At 63.7% G+C, this 20,999-nt stretch overlaps 8 protein-coding genes across 8 annotated transcripts; 5 read left to right on the top strand and 3 right to left on the bottom strand.

The window, feature by feature from the left end:
• Nucleotides 1-322: 322 nt before the first annotated feature.
• On the top strand, nt 323-1,329 carry EMIHUDRAFT_199567 (hypothetical protein; the record flags this gene model as incomplete). The annotated part of the gene is made up of 3 exons (XM_005793651.1): nt 323-503; nt 825-1,003; nt 1,147-1,329. The coding sequence occupies 3 exons, from the start codon at nt 323-325 to the stop codon at nt 1,327-1,329; spliced, it is 543 nt and encodes a 180-aa protein (XP_005793708.1).
• A 1,806-nt stretch (nt 1,330-3,135) lies between these two features.
• EMIHUDRAFT_199568 (hypothetical protein) lies at nt 3,136-5,282 on the top strand (the record flags this gene model as incomplete). Its single annotated transcript, XM_005793652.1, has 5 exons — nt 3,136-3,174; nt 3,325-3,614; nt 4,335-4,941; nt 5,062-5,179; nt 5,266-5,282. The coding sequence occupies 5 exons, from the start codon at nt 3,136-3,138 to the stop codon at nt 5,280-5,282; spliced, it is 1,071 nt and encodes a 356-aa protein (XP_005793709.1).
• A 2,637-nt stretch (nt 5,283-7,919) lies between these two features.
• Nucleotides 7,920-9,459, top strand: EMIHUDRAFT_97509 (hypothetical protein; the record flags this gene model as incomplete). The annotated part of the gene is made up of 2 exons (XM_005793653.1): nt 7,920-8,398; nt 8,517-9,459. The coding sequence occupies 2 exons, from the start codon at nt 7,920-7,922 to the stop codon at nt 9,457-9,459; spliced, it is 1,422 nt and encodes a 473-aa protein (XP_005793710.1).
• Nucleotides 9,460-10,554: 1,095 nt separating this feature from the next.
• On the bottom strand, nt 10,555-11,412 carry EMIHUDRAFT_199571 (hypothetical protein; the record flags this gene model as incomplete). The annotated part of the gene is made up of 1 exon (XM_005793654.1): nt 10,555-11,412. The coding sequence occupies one exon, from the start codon at nt 11,410-11,412 to the stop codon at nt 10,555-10,557; it is 858 nt and encodes a 285-aa protein (XP_005793711.1).
• Nucleotides 11,413-11,691: 279 nt separating this feature from the next.
• EMIHUDRAFT_199572 (hypothetical protein) lies at nt 11,692-12,195 on the top strand (the record flags this gene model as incomplete). The annotated part of the gene is made up of 2 exons (XM_005793655.1): nt 11,692-11,861; nt 11,955-12,195. The coding sequence occupies 2 exons, from the start codon at nt 11,692-11,694 to the stop codon at nt 12,193-12,195; spliced, it is 411 nt and encodes a 136-aa protein (XP_005793712.1).
• Nucleotides 12,196-13,106: 911 nt separating this feature from the next.
• Nucleotides 13,107-15,095, bottom strand: EMIHUDRAFT_97510 (hypothetical protein; the record flags this gene model as incomplete). The annotated part of the gene is made up of 4 exons (XM_005793656.1): nt 13,107-13,470; nt 13,650-13,717; nt 13,901-13,936; nt 14,313-15,095. The coding sequence occupies 4 exons, from the start codon at nt 15,093-15,095 to the stop codon at nt 13,107-13,109; spliced, it is 1,251 nt and encodes a 416-aa protein (XP_005793713.1).
• A 3,749-nt stretch (nt 15,096-18,844) lies between these two features.
• EMIHUDRAFT_199574 (hypothetical protein) lies at nt 18,845-19,560 on the bottom strand (the record flags this gene model as incomplete). The annotated part of the gene is made up of 2 exons (XM_005793657.1): nt 18,845-18,861; nt 19,002-19,560. The coding sequence occupies 2 exons, from the start codon at nt 19,558-19,560 to the stop codon at nt 18,845-18,847; spliced, it is 576 nt and encodes a 191-aa protein (XP_005793714.1).
• Nucleotides 19,561-20,465: 905 nt separating this feature from the next.
• Nucleotides 20,466-20,749, top strand: EMIHUDRAFT_199576 (hypothetical protein; the record flags this gene model as incomplete). Its single annotated transcript, XM_005793658.1, has 2 exons — nt 20,466-20,650; nt 20,740-20,749. 2 exons carry the CDS (start codon nt 20,466-20,468, stop codon nt 20,747-20,749), a joined length of 195 nt encoding a protein of 64 aa, XP_005793715.1.
• Nucleotides 20,750-20,999: the final 250 nt, after the last annotated feature.

Genomic DNA, 20,999 nt, shown 5'->3' on the forward strand with positions numbered 1-20,999 from the left:
GTACCGGAACGGTCGTGGCGCGTCGCCGCGGTAGTGGGCGTCGCAAAAGGTGACTCAACCGGGACGCTGGCGGCCGGGACGTGCTCGCGGCACTGCGCCGCGAGAAGGTCGTAGCCGTCACGCACGTAGTCCATGCAGCAAGAAGAAGGAGTCCATCTTCTTGTTTCCCATATGGTTTTTAGGCCCGGTCACTATCAGTGTTGTGCGCTGCTCCATTACATTGCTTTTGTGACTCATCGAGGGCTGCCGGGAATTGCCGCCGGGGGGGGGGGGGGGGGGGCTGTGACGTCACGCGTGCGTGACGTTTCCAATACTGGTCCGAATGGCCAGGGCCCGTGCCCTCTGCGGCCTGCTGCTCGCCGCGAGCGCGGTCTCCCGTCCGGCGCAGCCGATGCTCACCTACGTGACGCTGTGGAAGGACCAGATGAAGCCTTGGGGGCTCGACCCTGACGCGAATCCCGACGCGCTCAGCGCGTGGCTCGTATCAGCTGGATCCAAAGTCAGTCTTGAACCTGTTAAAACGTGTGTGTAAGACTCGCGCCCATTGTGTGTGTAAGCATTGTGGAATTCACACCTCCGCCGACCAGAGTAGTTAGAACCCGGCGGCCAAAAAGAATTTTACAACAACTCCCTCGCACAACACTGGGCACAGGACTGGGCCAAAAAGAAGAAAAAAAAGAATTTTACAAGGCACAAGGCAGCGCGCGGGAGCGGAGGCCATCCCCGCCGGGAGGAGCACACACACACTTCAGTCTTCACCCTGTGAGTGTGCTCTGTGTGGCGTCTCTTGCGGCTTGCGCGGCGCGGGCGGCACTGCGGCGAAGGATACTCAACGAAAATAAAGGCCCGTGGCGCGGGCGTGAGTCACGTGATGATCTCGGCGAGCTGGGCGGACGTCGAACCGAAGGAGGGCGCGTTCGACCTCGCGCCGCTGCGGCGGCTGATCGGCAAGATCGGCCAGAAGGGTCTGCTGTCGATGGTGGTGCTCGACGCGTTTCGCTCGGTGTCCACTTCCCTTGGCGAGATGGCGAGGTCTCCCCAGCAGCGGCAGCCTGTGCTTTCTCTGCCTTCTTCTTTGCCGCCTTTGCAATGGTCCCTGCTCGGACCCTGCACTGCCCTATCCCGCGCTCTGCCGCTCTGCCGCAGAGCCAGTCGGGGGGCGCAGGAGACGCGCGCGTGGCCTCTTTCCCGCGCTGGATCGCCAATCAGCAGCCCGAGGCGCTTGTCGTCGTGCCGTTCGCGAGGCGGAAGGTGGTGTTTGCGCACGTGATATTGGGAAGGCCCGGAGGGACGACCACGTGCATGGGCTGGGCGGGCTCGCTGCCTTAACAATGGTATTGTTGGTGAGGATGACGTCCCTCCAGCCGAGGTCACCCTCGAGCCATTCCTGCTCATTGTACACATGGAGTCTATGCGCGCGCTCGACCAGATTGCCGTGGTAGGCGAGTCCGATCGCCTTGAGAAGACCCACATCCTCGAGAAGCCGTCATGGAATGATTGTTGCGCACGACGCTCGACGGCCCCCGCCGACGAGCGCCGTTCGAACTTCGCCAGATTCAAATCGTACTCGTACCCTTGTCCTTGTCCTTTCTCTTGCTCTTGCCCTTGCTCTTGCCCTTGCCCATGCCGCTCGGCCTGTTTCTCCTCCGCGTTGGCCGGCCGGGGCCGGGGCCGGGGCCGGGGCTGGGCCGCTTGGGCTGGGGCTGGAGCTTGCGCGCAGCACGAGTGCGCTGAAGGGAGGGGGGGGAGGGATGGCCAGAGGGGGTGGCCAGAGGGGATGGCCAGAGAGGATGGCCAGAGGGGTGGACTGTCGCGCCACACAGAGTCGGGTCATTAGAGGTTAGCGGAGTGCCTGAGTCCATCTCTCGGGGTGTACCTTACTGGGTGTAATACTGACTGTTCTGCTTTGCTATCGCTCCCACTTTTTAAAAAGCCCCAAGAGGATCATGTTTAATCATTACGCTGTTAGTATGCACGTCTCGTCCCCTAACACCTGTGAGCGCCGCGGCGCGCCGCAGAGAAGTACACGCTTTCCAGCATGTCCCCAAGACACGAGAAAGGCAGAGGCAAATCCCATTCCATCTCTGTTTCAAGGGTTGTAGGGAGCGATGGCTTTTGACAGCCGTGGGCGTGAGCGGGCCCAGAGAGGGGTGGTGGGGCAGGCAGGGTGACGCGGCGATGCATGTGGAGACGCGATGCGTGCAGCCAAAGTAAGAGGAAGGACTCGTGGTCGCGTTCTGCGCGTTGCACATCATACTGTGCATGGTTGTCGTCGTTGCTGCTGTCGCTCTACCCTATCGTTCGTGTCCGGGCAATTCACCACTCATTCTGTCCAGGCTCCGGGGAGGGTTCCAGCGGCGAGGAAGCGCAGGCATCGCCAGGGTAGCCGAAACCAGCCTCAAAACAAGCCAGTTGGCAGACGCTGCCGGCAGTCCACAGGTCGCTCTTGCTGCAGTAGGTCTCGATGCCGTACCCCCACGAGCAATCCAGTCCTTTCTTTGTCATCCAGGCACTTCGGTGGCACAGCTAGCTTCGGGTAGGCGGCTCAGCGCGAAGTGTCCCTGGGCGCTCCTACCAGACTTCGAGTACCAGGCAGAGGGAATCGCGCCCCCGGTGTCCCCGTGCTCAAGCGCTTTTTGGAGAGCTCTCATCTTTGGACTGAGGACGGGGAGTTGCCGGTCTTTTATGCTGCTCATGACGTCCTCGTGCGCCTGCGGCCTGGCTGAATGTCTCAGAGGCTGCCGGCACCGCCTGCGGATATGCTTGTGTTGGTTGATTTTCGTTGACTGGTTAGTGGGTTTTGTGGGTCGTTTGAGGTTTGTGGCTCACTGGCTCCGTTCTCGGCGTCCTTTATACTTACGCCATGGCACGGAGCCTGCGCAGGGGTGTTGGGCCTCTCTCTCTCTTTGGAGTACCGAGCGGGGGAGGGTGAGGGACGAAGGAATCGGGGCTCCGTTCTTATTAAACTTGTTTTTTTGGGAAACCTCTCCTCGAACGCAGAGGCAAACCGGCCCAGAGAAAGAAGAATCTTAAAATACAAGCCTCTCTCACAGCACACTGGCACGACAAGGGCGCAGACTGGCGTACGCGGACTGGCAGAGAAAGAAGAAACTCGCGGGAATAGCATCACTCAAAATGCTGGATCAAGCCCCGCGGCCGCTGGCAGACAGGGCGGTCCACCAGGCGACAGAGGAGGTGAAGGCGACGGCGGCAAAGGCGGCGCCGAGGGAGGCGGTGGTGGAGCGCTGCTCGCGCGGCGGCTCGGTGGCGGCGTCGCGCTCCTCGCTCGGCTCGACTGCAGTCCTCACGCGGTGGTACTTGAAGTACCTGGGGAAGAGCGGCGCCGGCGAAGCGCTTGTCGGTGTCGAGGGCTGGCGCGCGGACCAGCCGGGCGACACCGCAGTGGACGGCAAGCCGTGGCACTCGTCTGCGATCCGGCTGCGTGTCGACGCTCGGACGCTGCGCACCGCGAGCGGATCGACCTACGTCCTGAGCGGTCCGATGTGGACGGAGCCGTGCCTCGCGGCCGGCTTTTCGCCACAGATGGTGGACGCCTTCTCCGACGGCTTCCCTGCCTGCTGGCAGTCCGCCTACACACTGCCGGGCGAGGACGGGTCGGCTGCAGCCGCGCCGGCGCCCGTGCCACCGCAGCCTCCGCCTCGCACACCAGCGGATGCGCGTTCGGCGGCCGTGGCTGCGGCGGCGAGAGGGGAGGCGGCGCAGGCGGCGGGACGTGCCGAGGTACCGGAGGCGGCGGCGCCGTCCGGGAAGCTGGAGGAGGAGCGACGGCGGGCGGCCGACGCGGCGGCGGCAGAGACGAGGGCGGCAGAGGCGGGCTCTGAGCCGGCGGACGAGCGGGCGCCGGAGCCGGCGGCAGTGGAGGTGGTGGCGGCGGCGGAGGGAGGCGGTGACGGAGAGGGGGGCGAAGCCGGGGCGGCAGAGGTGGCAGGGGCGGAGGTTGCGCAGGCGTCCTCCCAAGCTAAGGCGCAGGCAGGGAGGGCGCGGCCGCAGGCGGCGAGGGAGCGCCCTGCACGCAAGCGAGTCGGCGTCAGCCGCTTCTGCCCCGGCCCCACGGCGTCGCCCGCCCCGCCACCCAAGCGGAGGCGGGCAGCGCAGGCAGCGCAGGCAGCGCAGGCAGCGCAGGCAGCGCAGGCAGCGCAGGCAGCGTCTCCAGAGGCGGAGCTGTCACCGGCACCGGCGCCGCCCCGTGCTGCAGCAAGGTGCCGCAGCGGCGCCTCCCCCCCCCCACCTTTCCCACCTCCACCCTCACGCCCACCCTCACGCCCCCGCCCTCCCGCCATCGCACCCTCTCCCCGCCGGCCCGCCCGTCGCAGGAAGAGCTTCGCCGTCGGCTGCCTCGTGCGCGTGCTGCGCGAGCAGCAGCGCGGGCAGGTGGCCGAGGTGGCCGAGGTGGCGCACGGGTGGGTCAAGCTGCGGCTCGGGGGGCAGCTCCTCTCCTTCCGCCCGCGGGAGCTCGAGGCCTCGAGCGGCGGCACGGAGATGGGCGCCGGAGGGCGCTGCGGCGAGGCGGCGGCGCCTGCTGGCTGGAACGGGTCCGAGGCGAGGGCCGGGGCGAGGGCCGGGCGGGGAGGTGGACACTTCCAGGACCCGTCCTTGACCTGCCCGAGACATGTCCCGCAGGCGTGGTCGGGCGGGGAGCTGCAGCAGCTGCGCGAGGCCCACTTCGAGATCTCCCCCGAGGCGGTCGACTTTTGGGAACAAGTCGCGCGCCGCGTCGGCCGGAGCGTGCAAGAGTGCACCGCCGAGTTCTACCGGCAGCACCCGACGCCAGGGCGGCAGAGGCGGAGGCGCTCCTCGCCCGCGCCAGGGGTGCCGCCGCCGCCGAGCGGGCTCCACCCCGACTTGCTGCAAGCCTCGCCGTGGCGCAGCGGCGCGTCCGCCGCCGACGAGGGCGAGGAGAGCGACGGCGGCGAGGGAGGCGTGTTGCGGTCCATCAGCGCGACGAGCCGCTCCCAGGCGCCTCGCCGCTCCCGCCCCACCCCGCCGCCCCACCCGCCCCCTCACCGCCCCGGCTCGCCCCAGATCGGAGACTACGCCCAGAAGGTCAAGGCCAAGCAGCTCAAAGGCCGGGCGACAGCCGCTTTCCGGGCCGGCCGCGCGCCAGCCAAGCGGCGCCGATCGGCGGCGGCGGCGGCGGAGGGAGCTGCCCCCGTGGCGTGTGCGCCGCAGCGCACAGACGGGGACGACGAGGACGACGAGGACGACGAAGACGACGAGGACGAGGACGTCTATTTCGACGAGTAGGCTGGCGCGGAGTGTAGTACGCGACGCCGCCTCGGCGCAACGGCAACCACACACATGATCGCCCCTGCGGACCGCGACCGCGAAGCGATGGCGTCTCAGGAGGGGTCTAGCCGCCCGCGAGAACGCAGATCGAGGGGAACCGCGCACGCTAGAGAAAATATTTCTCGAAAATGTCCAGCGCACACTGCACACATATCACAAGATCGCTTTCGACGTTTCGACTTTCGTTCGGCGTTCGCGCCGGCCCGGCGGCCGGCGCGCCGTGCACGCGTCGCCGAGTCGCCGTCGCCCCGCCCGCGTGCGCGGACTTCAAGGGAAGGGGGGGGGGGGGGGGGGGGGGGGGGCTCCTTATCACCCATCTCCACCTGTGAGGTGTTCGTATCTGTTGCTATTTGTTCACACGCATGTCGCGACCCCCACACAAGAGAGACACGGCACAGGCATCCTTGCCAGACTCGTGTCTCGAGACTGCACAAACGGCAGACACCATAACATTGAATTAAAGGGGAGAGGGGCGTTAATGGCCCGTCCATCATGCGCACGTTACGTGAACCTGGTCTGACCCGCCTGCGGCGCCCGTACGAGGGCCAATAGAGCTAAGAGCGGAGGTGAAGGTCTCCTCCGAGGGATACAGGCCCGCCTGTACGTCTAAGCCTCCGGAGCCGTCTTTTTGGAGCCAAAGCATCCGCATGCACCGCCGCCGCCGCCGCCGCCGCCACCGCTCTCGCCGTTTGTGGCCTTTTGCGCCTTTGCCGGCTTGACCTTCTTCTCTTTGGGCGCCTTTGCGCCCTTGACCTTCTTCTTCTTCTTCTTCTTCTTCATCGCCTTCTCAAGCTCCATCAGCAGGGCGTCCCTATCGCTAACCGTCGGCTCCTCGCCCTCCGCAGGCTCCCCATCCTCCTTGACCTCCTCTGGCTCCTTGGCCGCCGCCTTGAGCCTCTCAAGGTCGAACTCCTTCAGCGCCTCCGCCGCCTTGAACCAGTCCCAGCCCTTTTCGTCCACCAGCGGCTTGAGCGCAACGATCGCGAGCGGCTTGTCCAGCTTCTCGAGGTACGCAGCCGGGTCGTCCGCCGCAGCCTCGACCTCGCTGGCGCTGTCGAGAAACGCGGAGGCCGCAACGACGTTTTTCCACTCGAAGCCCTTCTCCTCCGCCGTCGGCCGGACCTTGTCGGCGACCTTGCTGATCGCCATCTTGCACGCGATCGGCGTGAAGCTCTCGGCGAACTTGAGCAAGAAGGCCCCAAAGTCCGCCTTGGCCTCGGTCACCTCCTCTGCGCTCTCCATCTCCGGCGCCATCAGCAAGATGTCCTCCCACTCCAGGCCGCACTTCTCGACGTCCGCCTCGACGTCTGGCTTGATCTTGTGCAACTCCATCTTGACGGCGATGAAGGTGTAGTCCGCCGCGAGACCGTCCACGAACTTGCCAAAGTCGGTGATGGCGTCCTTGAAGGTGGACAAAAATTCCTTGGACTGCGAGACCAGCTGCTTCGCCGCCTCAGCCTGCTGCTTGGCGATCTCTGGGTCCTTGTCTGGGTTTTGCGGCATCTCGATCCGCGGAGGGTGGAACTTGCCGCCTTCGCCGCACACGAGCTGCATCGCCGCGCGCAGGTCCTTCCAGGTGAGGCCCTTCTCGATGATCTTCGCCTCCAGGTCGCCCTTCTTCGCGTGCAGCGCCAGCTTGATCGCGATGGGCACCGAGACGGCAGAGAGATTGGTGATGAAGCCCTGAAAGTCCATCAGCGCCGCCTTGATCTCATCCGGGTTCTGGAGCGTGTTGGAGACCAGCCGCACGCTGCTGATCACGTCGGTCCAATCAAGTCCCTTATTGTACACGATCGGCTCCAACTTCCGCTTGCCCGCGTGCAGCGCCAGCTTGATGCCCATGACTATGCTCTTGGGCACGAACGCCTTGATCGCGGCATTCGGGTCGGAGGCGATGGCGGTGATCTTCTTCACCGTGTCCATCTCGTCGAGCAGCGGCTTGAAGTCCTCCCATTCCAGCCCCACCTTGGCAAGGATGGGCACCATCTTGGGCTGCAGCTTCTTGATAGCCGCCTGGATCAGCTTCTGTTCCAACGACATGGCAGCGCGCTGGTCTGGCGGTGGATATGCTGTGCCTGAGGACAGAGAACGCTTGGGTGTGAGCGACCCGTGAGCGCAGGCTAGTGGCGAGTTGCGCATCTCCCCAGACGTGAGAGGCACACCAGCAGCGGAGGCTAGCGGTGCGCGCTCGGGGGCAAGGCCGCAAACCCGGTTGAGTTGTTGTAACGTCCGCAGAAGAAATCGATTTTCGTCCTGTTCCCGTTATGCCTGGCATAACGGTCTGCAAGGCTGATAAAATTCTTCATTTATTTTCTCATTTTGTGTTTAGGTATGTTGTTGTCAACAGTCAGGGAGAGGGTCAGGCAAAATATCTTATCCTTTCGAAAATCGGTTGCAGAGACACCCCCCCCCCCCTCTCCCCCGCCTGTTTCCTTGATGGCGCTGTGAAAGGGAGGGTTTGTCATATAGGATCCCGGCGGCCGATCCCAACAATTCGTCTCCGTGCGTCCCTCCCCACCCCGACCGGCCACCGCTCTATTGCTGGTTGGCGCGCAACGCATGTGATGGGGGAGGCGTCAGCCTTTGATGAGTCGGATGAGATGAGACCTCCGATGGGCGCCTTCATCAACCAGTATCTGCCGCCAGCCATCCAGCTACTCAGCAACTTTCCTGTCGAGAGCTACTACCTGCGGCGGAGGGTCGCGGGGAAACTCAATTTTAGGGACGCTGTCTATCGCTTCCTCGCTGACCCCATCTCGAGCCTGCCAGCGTACATATATTCCTGGACGCTTCTCGCGCTCTCTTTTACGTCGGTCGTGACGTTTTGCATGGCGTCGGCGCGCTACTCCGCCATTCTAAAGGACGCCCTCATCGAGTATGGCAGTGATAGTGCTGCGTTCGCGGCCTATATTGAAGGCAGATCGGTACAAGGCAGTTGGTTCGCGTGGGAGTGCTTCCTGGGTGGCGCGTTCACCGTCGAGTTCATCGTCCGCATGGCGGCCTACACCGCAAAGGGCTGGCGCGGGATGATGTTCGACCCGATGCTGTGGGTCGACGCGCTCGCCCTCATCCCGCTGCTGCTCCGCATCGGGTGCATCGAGACCGCCAACGTCTACCACCTCTCTGCCGCAGAAATGCGCGCCTCCTTGCGCTATCTCCGCGCCCTCCGCCCCTCACTGCCCGACGGGGCGGTCGCGACGCCGCCGCAGGTACCTGCACAAATACAAGTACTATGACAAAGGCGGCGGGACTCTGATTAGCCTGAACGCGGCATTCTCGTCGCTGCGGCTGCTTAGGACGACGCGCTTCATGGTGGGGACCAAGATCCTCATGCAGACTCTCCGCTCGTCCCTCACCGCGCTCATCATTCCTTCGTACCTCCTCTTCATGCTCGTGACCTTTTTCGGGACCATCCTGTTCGCCTTCGAGTACGACCCGTACGACTACGAGAACGGCTCGCGCGTGCAAGACGTCGGGTCGTCATGGTGGATGGTGCTGGTCACGATGACCACCGTCGGGTACGGCGACTACAGCCCGCAGAGCACCGCCGGCAAGCTCGTGATGGGCTTTATCATGATCGTCGGCGTGACAATCATAGCGATGCCAATCGCGATTGTGGGTAACAACTTCTCGCGCGCGTGGGAGATGCGCACGCTGACGCTAATCTCGCAGAAGACTAAGGCTAGCCTGCTCAACAATGGCGGGTCGCCTGTTGACGTGGTCAAGGCCTTTGCGAAGTTTGACGAGAACGGCAGCGGGGCGTGCTCGTACGAGGAGTTCAAGCACGCCGTCACGCAGAAGCTGGGCCTCCGCCTGTCTGGCCACAGGCTGCGCTCCATGTGGCGGACGCTAGACACGGACGAGAGCGGACATATCAAGTTCCGCGAGTTTGCCGCAGCGATGTTTCCCGAGGTTGAGGAGAATACCCTCAGCACATACCCGAGCGTGTGCAAAGACCAGTCGCTAGGGCCTAAGTCCACCGGCGAGGCCAGGTCTACGCAACCGGGCTCTTCTGCGCAGGCAACCACAGACACAGAACAGCGGCTACAGATGCTCGAGGTTGCAACGAATGCGCTAACCTCCCAGCAGCAGGCGCTCCAGCGCTCGATAGACGAGCTCATCGGCCTCCTCGTCGACAAAAGGGTGAACTAGCCGCCACTTCCGCATTTTTTCGCATTGACTTGGAGAGAGGATAGAGAGAGAAAAAGTGTTCCAGTCTTAGCAAGCAAAAAGGAGCACACACGACTTGGCAGGTCCGCACCAGCGACTGCCACTCGCCTAACCATGCCTCGTCACAAGTGCCCTCCCAAATCGCGGACAGGCACACACACTCCGCCTTCTGCCGCGCGCGCCTTCTATGGACGTCCAGTGCAGCACCTAGGGGGAGAGAGGGGGTTTCTCGCCAGCCAGCGCAGCAGCGGCCAGCGCAGCGGCCGCCGGCGCAGCAGCCAGAGCAGCCGGTGCGCGGGCCTTGCGAGGCGAGTACTGCCGCCCGGCAGCCTTGAGGCGGCCAGGGGCCAGGCGGCAGTACTCGCTCGAACTTTGCGAGCCCTGCGCGCGCCGAGGCGCGCCCGGCGCGCGCCCTCCCGGCTGCCAGTAGGAGGCGGCGTAAGATGGCCATAGTACAGCCCTTGAGGAGGAGGAAGAGGCTGGCTGGCAGTGCTGTATGCCGCCGGGGGGCAGTTTTGGGGTGCTGAGTCGCGCCCAGGGGGCTGCAACGCGTCCGCAACCGGGACAACCCGCCCCCCCAGCCGAGGCCGGTCGAAGCCCACTTGGACACAGCCATGAGGAGTCCTCTTGGTGCTCCTGGCGGCCGTTCAAAGCTCGGAAGCGCGCCGATGGGGGGTGGGTGTGTCTTGGCTCTTGCTTGCTCCTACCAGCTACCACACCGAGCGCCATCGGTGTCCGGACCGGCGTGCCCAACGGCAACGCAATGAGGGTCGGCCTGCACAAGGTCTGTGCCGCGGGCGCTCGGCGCCAACACTGGCAAGTGCAGTGTCACGCTCGCGCTCTGGAGCGGCTCACAATGGGGAACCCTCGGTTCCTATTCACTCGGTCCCCCGCAACGGAAGTGAGGCCTCGCTCCTAAGTCCTATTGGAACACTCCAACATCACTCAACTCTCAAGACGTTCGCATCAGATTTGCCTCGTGCATCCCACTTTTGAGGCGCAAAGCTATTTACTTTTGGGTCCTGTGGGCACCCTAGTGTGTCGCCTTCAGGGACGAAGAATAGAGCACTAAAGTCTTTACTCGCTGATGCAGGCACCGACTCGGTCCAGACCCTCGGGTACTTGGCAGGCGTCGTCGGCGGCGTGAGCCGTGTCCGCGTGCAAGTCGGGGCCGGGAGGAGCCCCGAAGAGCGAGAAGAGGCGCCATCCTGCGAAGCCTAGCCGCCGCTTTACAATGTAGAGCACGACGAGGCAGTAGAAGAAGAGGCCGGCTGCCAGCAGGATGCGGTCGGTGAAGTCGCGCCGCTTGAGACGGGCGAGTGCGCGGCGCGAGGCGTTGAGCGAGCCGACGATGGCGCGGTGCTCCTGCAGCGTGTCCTGCATCGATCTGCTCTGCGTGTTGAGTGAGCGCAGCGTCGCGTCCGACCGCTGCAGCTCCTCCGCCATGAGCTTCTGCGTCCGGCTCAGCGTCTCCGTCGTGTCGCGCGCCGAGGCGACGGCGACGCGGTCCCCCAGCCCCTCTGGCCGGCCCGTGCCGCCCTGGTCGAGCGCGCCGTCCCCGCCACCCCGCCCGCCCATCAGCAGCTCGGCGCGGGCCGCTGCCTCCTGCTGCGGCCGCTGCGCCTGTACACGCGTGCCGAGCTCCCGCAGCGAGTCTGCGAGCCGGCCGCCCTCCGCCTGATGGCGCGCGACGCGGGCGCCGGCCTCCGCCTGGTCCGCGGGGATCTCGTGAGCACGGGCGAGCTCCGACAGCTCCTCCACGGCCTCGCTGTGCTGGCGCAGCTTGCGGCGGAGGAGCGGCGCCGCCGACTGCAGCTCAGCAAGCGAGAGCGGCTGCGCGGCGTTCCGCTCCGCGAGCCGCACCAGCTCTCGCAGCACCGTCTGCTCGAGCTGCACGAGGGAGAGGGAGCTCTCGGTGAATACGGCAGCAACCATGCCGTCCCCGGGCGTTTTTTTTGCGCATCGGCGCAAGGCGCCCGTTTTGGCGGTGAACGAGCGAAAGATATGTTTTCTATTTTTCAGCGCATTCTCACCAAAAAAGAACAGGCGCCTCCGTTTCGTTCACGTGTGTCCTCTTCCCTCGCTCTGCAGGCACCGGTGGTCCCCCGGGGGGGCTCAGTTGAAGATCGGTGAAAAAAGAAGAAAACCTCGACGCATCATCTGTAGTCGAGTATTCTTCCGGGCATCCACGCTGCTGTCGCGGGCCGTGATCCCATGCGAATCCTCTTTGCCATCCTGCTTGTGCTCAGCACGCATGCACTGGTCCTTCCTTTCTCGCCCGCCAGCGCCAAACGCACGAGGTCTGCTACGCCCACGCTGGCCGCCAGCGAGGACGATGAGGAGGACTGTCCGAGCGACGACATCATCAACGCTGCTTACGCAAAGTGAACGCGGCACCTGATCTCGGCTGACCTCGGCTGACCTCGGCTGATCTCAACTTCGGATCGCGGCACGGCGTGCAGGTCGCAGCCGCCGAGTCCGCCACCGCCACCGCCGCAGCCCGTCACGCGCGAGGGCGTCGAAGCCTTCAGGGAACGGGCGCGGCGCCGCACAGCAGGAGAGCCGGTGGAAGAATGGGCGTCGAACCTCGAGCGGGAGCCGCCGCCGGACCGCGAGCCGGTCCCTCCGACCGCCGAGCAGGCGGCAGCGGCAGACGCCCTCTTCGAGAAGCTCTTGAGCGACGAGGCGCCCGAGGGCTTTGGGGAGGGCTTGGAGTAGCGACTGTCTCGGACTCAGGTACTCTGACGACTCACAAGAGGTCGAATGAGGGCGCACACCGTTCTCCGTACACAATGTGGTGCGCGGCAAAATTCATATAGTGTGCGCCATATTGCATATATTTTACAAACACAAATGATGTGTCGGTAGAGTACACACGGCTCTTTACGGGGTGTGGAGGGTGAGTTGAACAGGGGTTGTGCGCCAAGCCCTCCTGCTCGGCTCCAGCGAGTAGACAAGTGTTACCATCAACAGAGGAGAAAGGATATGACCTCAGGGCTGCGCGATGTGACCAAGCGCTGGTAGCGTGGTTTAACCTCACACCCATGGTCTCACAGTGTGCCGGCAGTCGCCGAGCAGTGTCGCTCACACAAGCCGCAGCACAAGTGACTGAGGGCCAGTGAGGGCGAGCCCATCGCTGTCACAGCTGTGGCAGCCGCACAGTAGGCTGTGTCAGCTGTGCAGAGTGTGGTGAGCAGCAGAGGAGCTGCTCTCCAGGCTTCTGGGTCGCAAAGAGCTGCATGCCACCGAAAGCGCTGTCGAGGTTCGCCGAGCGCGGCGAAATCGGGGGACACCGTCACCGACGAGCGCGTTGGACTTTTCACTCCGGACAAAGACGGCCACACGCACACGAGCTGCGGCCGTGTCGCCGTCATAGCGGCGAGGCGCGGGACGGCGAGGTGGGTCGCGTCCCCCGATATTGTTGAACCCAGCATCCACACCCTTTACCCCTATACCGGTAAATTTTGCGATCGTGGTCCTCGAGCTCCGACTTGTGCAAAACTCTCGCGATAGAGACTAGTGTGTAGTGAACGTATAGATGCACACGGAGACTCACACTGTCACTGACTCAAGAGAGTAACAGTTTAGCAATAGAGAAAAGCACACACAGCGTGAAATCTGAAGACCACTCAAGTGTCACAAGTCTCGGTGGGCTCGAGGCGGCTCAGCGCGCCCGACGGCTGCAGGAGGTAGCACCGGAGCGGAGCGCCTCCCTCCTCCGCCTGCGCCAGCGGCGGAGCCGGCGCAAGCAGCCGGCAGCCGGGGCCGGTCGCGATCGCGCGCAGCCGGACGCCCGCCGGCACAGCCCACATCTCTACCAACTCACGGCGCGGCGCGTGGATGGCGAGGACGGCGCTTAGCCCGCCGCCCGGCGCGAGCGCGTCGAGCCATCCGCACTGCACGGACCGGTACCCCTTCCACACGCGGAGCTGCACCAGCGTGGCCCGCTCGAGCAGCAGCACGCGGCCGAGCGAGTCGCTCGCAGCGACGTACCTAGAAGGTTCCCCCACGTTCCTAGACGGTTCCCCGACGGTTCCTGACGCTTTCTAGACGGTCGAGCGAGTCGCTCGCAGCGACGCACCTCTTGGTCGGGCCAGATAGGAACCTTCTAGGAACTTCTAGGAACCTTCTAGGAGCCTGCTAGGAGCCCTAGGAACCTGCTAGGAACGAACCTCTTGCGCGGGTCGGGCCAGACCGCCTCGAAGACGCGGCCGCCGTCGGACCAGGTGCGGACCGCCGCCTAGAAGGCTCCTAGAAGGTTCCTAGAAGGTTCCTGGAAGGCCGCCGTCGGACCAGAGGGCCGCCGCCTAAGCACACCGTGATCCCTTGAGCCGCCACCCTCCCCGCCGCTCCACCCTCCCCGCCGCCGCTCGTCCGCCGTCTCTGGCGCGCCGGAGGGAGGGGCAGCGAGACGGGACGCGACGGTCGAGCCGACGGCGGCGACACGCCCGGCGGTCGCCTCGGGGAGGGAAGGAAGGGCCCGGGGGGGGGGGGGGGGGGGGCGTTAGGAGGGCCCGCCACCGACCGGCTATTGGGTCGTGGTGTCCGCTGCTATCGGCTTGCCACCGACGGCTATCGGCGGTGCGCAGCTCCCGGCTCGCATCTCCCGGCTCGCCTCGAGGGAGGAGGCGAGGGCGGGCGACTTTGGCTCGATGGACTCGGTGACGAGGGAGGAGAAGAGGGAGAGGGCGCCCGAGCCTAGAAGGCTTCCTAGAAGGTTCCTGGAGGCTCCGAGAGTGCTCCTCCTTCGCCCAGAGGCCGCCAAAGCCTAGAGAAGAGCCGAGCGCAACCGCGGCGACACGGCCAGACGTCGCCTCCGTGGCGGCGGCCTGCACCTTCGTGGCGGCAGCGGCGGCGTCCGCGTCGGCGGCGGCCGGCGGCGGCGCCTCTGCTGTGGCGACGGTGACGAGGTGGAGTTGCAGAGAGGCGCCGTCCGTTAGCGTGAGCCCGAGCGAGGGCGGCTCCCTCCCTCTCTCCGCCTCGCCGCGGCCGCCCTTGAGCGCGGCGTCAACCTCGAGGGGCGGAGAGGGGAGCTGCCCGCCGCTCGCCACGCCGACCCAGCCGCCGCCCGACGGCCGCTCCCCGACGCTGAGCAGGCGGAAGCACGCGGCCAGCCGCTCGGTCGCCACCCTGCCCCCCCGCCCCTCCCCGCCGCTTGCGAGTCGGCTCGTGAGAGCCTCGCCGAGCGTCGCGGCGCAGACGTGGCACAGCGCGCCGCCCGCCCAGAGGCAGAGCAGCGTGCCGCCGTCGGCGTCGCAGCCGCCGAGCGTCTGCGCCGCCAGCTGCACGAGCGGCGAGTTGTGCAGGTGCAGCCGGAGCAGCCGCGAGCCGTCGCTCGACCACACAGCGAGAGCGCCGCTGCGGTAGCCGACCACGGCCACGACGGCGGCGGCGGCAGGCACGGTCAGGCAGACCACCGCGCTCGCGTGCTCGCCAGGGGCACGCAGGAGAGTCGGCGAGGTCGGCGCCTCGCGCCGCATAAGGACGACCACCTCGCCGCTCGCAAAGGCGGTGCAGGCGCCGTCGTGGCTGGCGGCGGAGACCACGTCCTCGGCGCCAGGATCGGCGCCGAGGAAGTGCGAGACGAGGCCGAGGTCGATGATGTCCTCGACAAGCATGCCCAGCGAAGTGGACTGTGGTCGTTCGCACGCTTTTCTTTTTTCATGACTTCGCCGCACCGGTGAATGAACGAGCCAGCGTGCGAGGAGAGCGGCATTGTGCACGAAGCTAAGTGCATTGCCGTTCTTACCGGAGTCGCTTAGGCGGCTCCGGCCGGTGGTTTGCCTGTGTTAGTGCCACAGCACGCGCCTGCGGCCCCACCCAGCTTCGGCTGAGCCTGAGGGCTGACAAGCTGCCGAGCCCAAATCACTGTGAGAGTCGTGATTTCTTGTTGGTTTTCAAAATCTCTCCCCCAGTCCGCACCTGTGTCGAGTCTGTGTCTGCTGCGAGAAATAAATAAACAAAGAGTCGTGAACATCCAAAATCCAAGTGCTCCGAATCGCAAACATAGAAACCCAAACACACACAGCCACGTGGGATAGGAGAGCAGGAGGAGAAAGGAGGTCGGCAGAACTTCAAGGTACAAGGACGCACGAGCGAGAATAACATAAAAAATAAAATCAAACGGTCACACACTCGATCGCCGTGCAAAGCTCGCTTCCGAGCTCTCACGCCGCGCGTAGGGCCCCTAGGGGCCTAGAGAACACAACCCCCCTCTCCCTTTTGTCCCAGTAAGCTAATAGTACAAACGGTCAAACTCTGAGACGAGAAGGGATCTGCTGCGAGAGAGAGTTGTTATGATGCTCCACCGCCGCCGCTCCACCGCCGCCGCTCCACCGCCACCGCCTCTGGGCGCGGGCGCGGGCGCGGCTGACGGCGCGGCGACGACGAGCAGCTTCGAGCAGGTGCGCCGCCCCTCCCATCCCCCGCTCTCTCACGCGTCCGTCTTGACACACACAGGTGAGGGACCGCCCACGCCCCGGGGTCGGTGGCGAGGGTTGGTGGTAAGATAGTCGTGGGTGGCGAGCAGTGCGTACGGGGTAGCCGCCACTGCCTGCCTCACAAGGGCGGGGCTGTCCCGGAAAGTGAGAAACGCCGGGCAGCGTGGTGCACGACTTCAACCTAGCACCACACTCCTCTCCTTAAAATCCCTGTGTGGTGGCGGCGTGCCGTCCTCCCATCCCTCCCTTGGGTTGACTGCTTTCTTTCTTTCTTTCTTTCAACCTCCCATACGCGTTTTGTTCCGCTTCTCCCACCGGCTGTTCCATCTTCCCCATCTCCTTCCAACCCAGGCGGGGCGGGGAGAGGGGTCGTGGGGGGGGGGGTCAACATGGAAGGCGCATCGCGCTCCCCAATCGTCTCCGATCTCCCTCGCCTGCTCGCTCGGTACGTAATCGGACCATATCGCTCGAACTCGAGGGGCACGGCGAGGGTTAGCGACGGGGGTGCGGCTTCAGGGTCGGTGGCGGGCGAGGGGTGGCTGACGGGGCTGGCTGGGGCTGTATGTAGCCGTTGGTGTAGCAGGTCCACAGTCGGCGTCGCTATCATCTTCCCTCTGCTCTCCGAGTCCTGGCCGCCGCCCGCTGCTCCAATGTGTCCAATGGTACTGCTCTCGCCCCCCTGCCCCCCTCCGCGTTGCTTCCCTCGTCGGCAGTGTCCGTCTAGGGGCGGTACTGCCATTCGGTCCACACCCGCCGCCAAACAGTTTTTCGCCGGTCGGACGCGTTTTCGTCCACCGACAGCGCCCGCCATGCCGTCCTGGTCCTGCCATTCGCGCGTCCGGCCCGGACGTCGAACCAACACGGCCTGGTTTGTGGAGCTCCCGCAGACTAACGTAGAAAGCACGGCATTCGGGGCCATGTTCTCGGTTTCTGTATATCCGTGAATGACCTGGCGCGACGCCTCGCTTCGCCGAGGTCGTCGCGGCGTGTGAGCGCCCTCCCAGGCCGCCTGCTGATCTCGAGCGCGGCTGGCGCACGCCTCGGCCTCCGCCGCACCCCACCGCGTGGCGGAAACGAGCCGCGGCGGCCACGGAAGAAAGCGTCGCCTTGGCTCGACGTGGTGTCGCTCGCAGCTGCTCTCGCCGACGGTGAGCCTGGCTGCCCAAGCACTGTGAGCCGACCGGATGTGAGCCAGCACTCGCGCTGAGCCGCTCGAGCTGTCGCAGGCGTGCACGAGTCGGCACGGGCTCCTTTCTCTGCGCTGGCGGACGCTGTTTGGCGCTGCACGAGCAGTGCGTGCATGCGCGACGCGTCGCGTGTGCACTCAGCGTGCCGAGCCGGCGCCTGTTGTTCTATCACGGCGCCGCTGCACCACCCGCAACCGACTCCCGCTGCGGAGGGCGGCGCACTCCGCTCTAGGTGGCACGCTCTCGGTGGCACGCTCTCGGTGGCACGCTCTCTTTGGCTCGCCGAGCAGCATATCGCCACCACCGCTGGATCCGTGCGACAGGTGTGTGCGCATCGCAGCTGCCGAGGGCTAACATGTCCACGCCCCCCTCAACGTGTGATCAGGAGCGAGTGGCGACACACTCGCTGTCAATACAAGTCAGGCAGCTGGCCTCGAGCAGTTCGAGCCAGCCTCGACCGAGTGTCGCGCGTTGAGGGAGGCGGCGCATGCTGCCGCTGGCGCCTCCATCGCCACGAGCCTCGCGGCGGCGGTCGCGACGCACCTTGCGGCGTCTCTCGGGGTCATTTCTACGGCGTGCGACGCCGTGTGAGGTCGCCGGCGGCCCGCATCTCTGCCGCCGTCGCTCCGCTGGCTGTGACCGAGTTTCGGGCGTTGAGGGAGGCGACGCATGCTGGCGCCGGCGCCTCCATCGCCACGAGCCTCGCGGCGGCGGTCGCGACACACCCAGCTGCGTCTCTCGGGGCTACCTCTACGGCGCTTGGCGCCGTGTGAGGTCGCCAGCGGCCCGCATCTCTGCCGCTGTCGCTCCCCCGGCTGTGACCGAGTTTCGGGCGTTGAGGGAGGCGGCGCATGCTGGCGCCGGCGCCTCCATCGCCACGAGCCTCGCGGCGGCGGTCGCGACACGCCCAGTCGTGAGTAATCCCACACTCCGCACGTAGCACTGCTCGTTTTCACTTTTGGCGTGTGCGGCATTGCAAAGCACTGGCCTGGCTGTGTGGCTGGAGCCTGGAGCGTACTCAGGTCGTACTAGTACTTGTGTCTACGCGTGTCACCATTCTTGCAAAACACAGACTGCACTCCTCGCTCACTTCTTCCTCCCCTTCTTAGGCTCCGGATTCGGCGGTGCCGATGACTTCCGCTTCGCGCCACGCGCCGCCGCCGGCTTCGACGACGAGGACAGGCCCTCTCTGGTGCGCTACCCGTGTCCGGGTGGGTTGCACTGTCATGTCAGGCATGCTACATGGCCCCTGGAGACTGCCTTGCAGCTGAGGCTGGCTGGGGACCCTACCTAAGCTCCACAGAAGGCCTGGAGGCTCTTCCCGGCCTGCCCCGAGAGACCGGCTAGGGGAGCCGTGCCGGCACCAACTTTAGCCGTGAATATATCCAGATCCCCCCATGAAACAAAGACCAAACTTCTCCCACATAGCCATTAGGACCCAGTAACTAAAATATGTTGGGCAGGGCAATTTGTTATGAGCAGAAAAAGAATGGTGGCAGTGGCCCACTATGGCCCACTAGGTGATTGACGGATATGATAAACATGTATGAGAGCGGCTAAATGAAGAGATCGGTCGTTTAGGCTCGGATTTTTTGAACAGAATCTCGGATTGACCGGACACATCTGTTTGGTGGTTGATGTGTCCAAGCATGCAAGTATTAATTTGCTGCGCTGATAAGAATTGCAAGCGACAAATCCTGAAGTGCTAAAATGACAAGTGTCAAAACCTCGGTTTACCATCTAGATCTTGAGAGCTCCTGCAGCATGCCCATGTCAACATCGGTTGTGCGAGCAGGTAGCCCAAGAGCAGCATTGATGCGTTCGAAACAACTGTTGTCACGCGAAGTGACGTCCACTGTAATAGTGTCGCTCTCATCGTGGGCAAACGGCTGCATACCTTGGAGGTAAATCTCCAACTGCATCTTCTTGTAATTCTCAAAGCTGTACTCACCATACTTCTCACGAAAACACACGCCGCCTCCGACAGACGCGGGCTGCGGTCCATTCCAGTAGTCCTCGAGAGTCTGTCCCTTTGTCTTCAAGTAAGCCTCAGCTCGCTTCTCCACCCCCTGGACGATGATGTCAAGATCGCATTCAAGCTTGAGGAAGACAAGACCATGCTCGCCAAGCCGCTCTCGGAAGAAGTCACGCACTTCACGACGATATATGACATGAGAGATCACGATGTCTCGGTGCTCAGCGGCAGCCGACAAGCACGTGTCGCAGAGCTGCAGGTAGCAGGGATGCCAGAGTTCTATTGGAGCAGCTTGATCCTTGAGCCAATGCCCAAAAGCCTGCTGAATGGATGGCCCGTGGCTTCCACGCACGCAAACATCGCCATCGATGTGATGAAAACCATGGTAGCTAGCGAGGTAATCCCCAGTTGTGGTTTTGCCGACACCTGGAAAGGCCGTCACAAAAACGATACGACCATTGGATCCAGCTGCCGCAGCCATGAAAGGCAACTAGGCGGGCGGCTGCAGACAAGCAACTCAGAGAACTGGCGCACTGTAAACTTCCAAGCACATTACAAGTGGTTGCATATTACTTTCCCACATGACATGCACATGCACATGCACAACATGACATGTACACATGTGCATGTGCATGTGCATCTGCGTGAGAGTTCTTTTTGTTGAATACTTTCCACATGATTTGCTAAGACCTTACTCGCGATGCTTGCGCTGGCGAACTTCCACATGGCTCGATGAGCTCGTGTCAAGACAGGTAAGAGCTATATGGCTGAACCTGAGCAAAAGGCCACCAACCAAACCCCTCCCTCTGAACACCAAAAGGGGCTGTAACAATCAATCCATGAGGAGCCTTGAGCTCCTTGCAACAGCCCAAAATAACCAACAATACCATAACACGAGGCAAACACAACGAACGTGGACCTCCCGCACCTTACCCTTACAGGCCACCATACAGTCTGTAAGGGACCCCGTTGTCCGTTTGCCACCAGACTTTTTTTGAGTTGGAGGTAATAATTAAATGGATTGCACTGTCCCAAAGAACTGATGCATTCATTTCACCCTCATATAGTTACAATACCTCAAAGTTGATAAATAACTCGCCTCCGGCGGCCCCCCCCGCTTACCATCCAACCTCTCATCCAACAACACAAAGGTATGGGGAAAAAATCCAAGAGAGGGGTGGGAGGGCGGGAGAATCCAAAAAAGCCGTGCAAAAAGCCACAAAAAGCCAGCGAGCCTCCCGTTACGCGATTGCTCGCGAAGCGCAGCATGATGCGTGGCCAGCGCGGGAGCAGGTCGGCGCCGACGCTGCCAGAACTAAGACGAGACCGCGACCGACGGCGGGCTGAAGACGACGGTGCATAATTGTCCTCATAATGTTGCAGGTTATGGCAACCATGGCGCGCAAGTGTTCGCGCGCGCGCTACTACTCGCCCGAGGAGTTGCGCGAGGAGTATGTGCGAGCTGTATTCGAGAGCTGCGACTTTGGCGACACCGAGGAGGTGACCACGCTGTACTACATTGCCAAGGGCATGGTGAAGGGACGGCGCGCTGCGGCCAAAAAGCGCCTGGCGTGGGCCTCTCCGAGAGCGCTGCGCAGACGGCCTGACTGTTCTTCACCTTCCTAAATACATACATACATACGGTCTACTAATCGTAGAGGCTCAAGTGACAAGTCCACACACAATCATATACACGCGACACGGGGGTGCCATCTCCGACGTCTCAGATGCCATCTGCCATACACAAAGCATATCTCTCATGACACACGGGCACTGTGTGGAGCAGCGGCGGCGGTGGCAGCGGCACCGGGGGGGGCGCGCGGGTGCGGGGTGCGGTGCGGTGCGGGTATCCGTCTGTATTATAATAAACAACGAAGGCGCTCTAAAAGAAATTCGCGGCGCACCTTCCACGGCGGGGCG

This window comes from Emiliania huxleyi (assembly GCF_000372725.1).
Source record: "Emiliania huxleyi CCMP1516 unplaced genomic scaffold EMIHUscaffold_10, whole genome shotgun sequence".
Taxonomy (NCBI): Eukaryota; Haptophyta; order Isochrysidales; family Noelaerhabdaceae; genus Emiliania; species Emiliania huxleyi.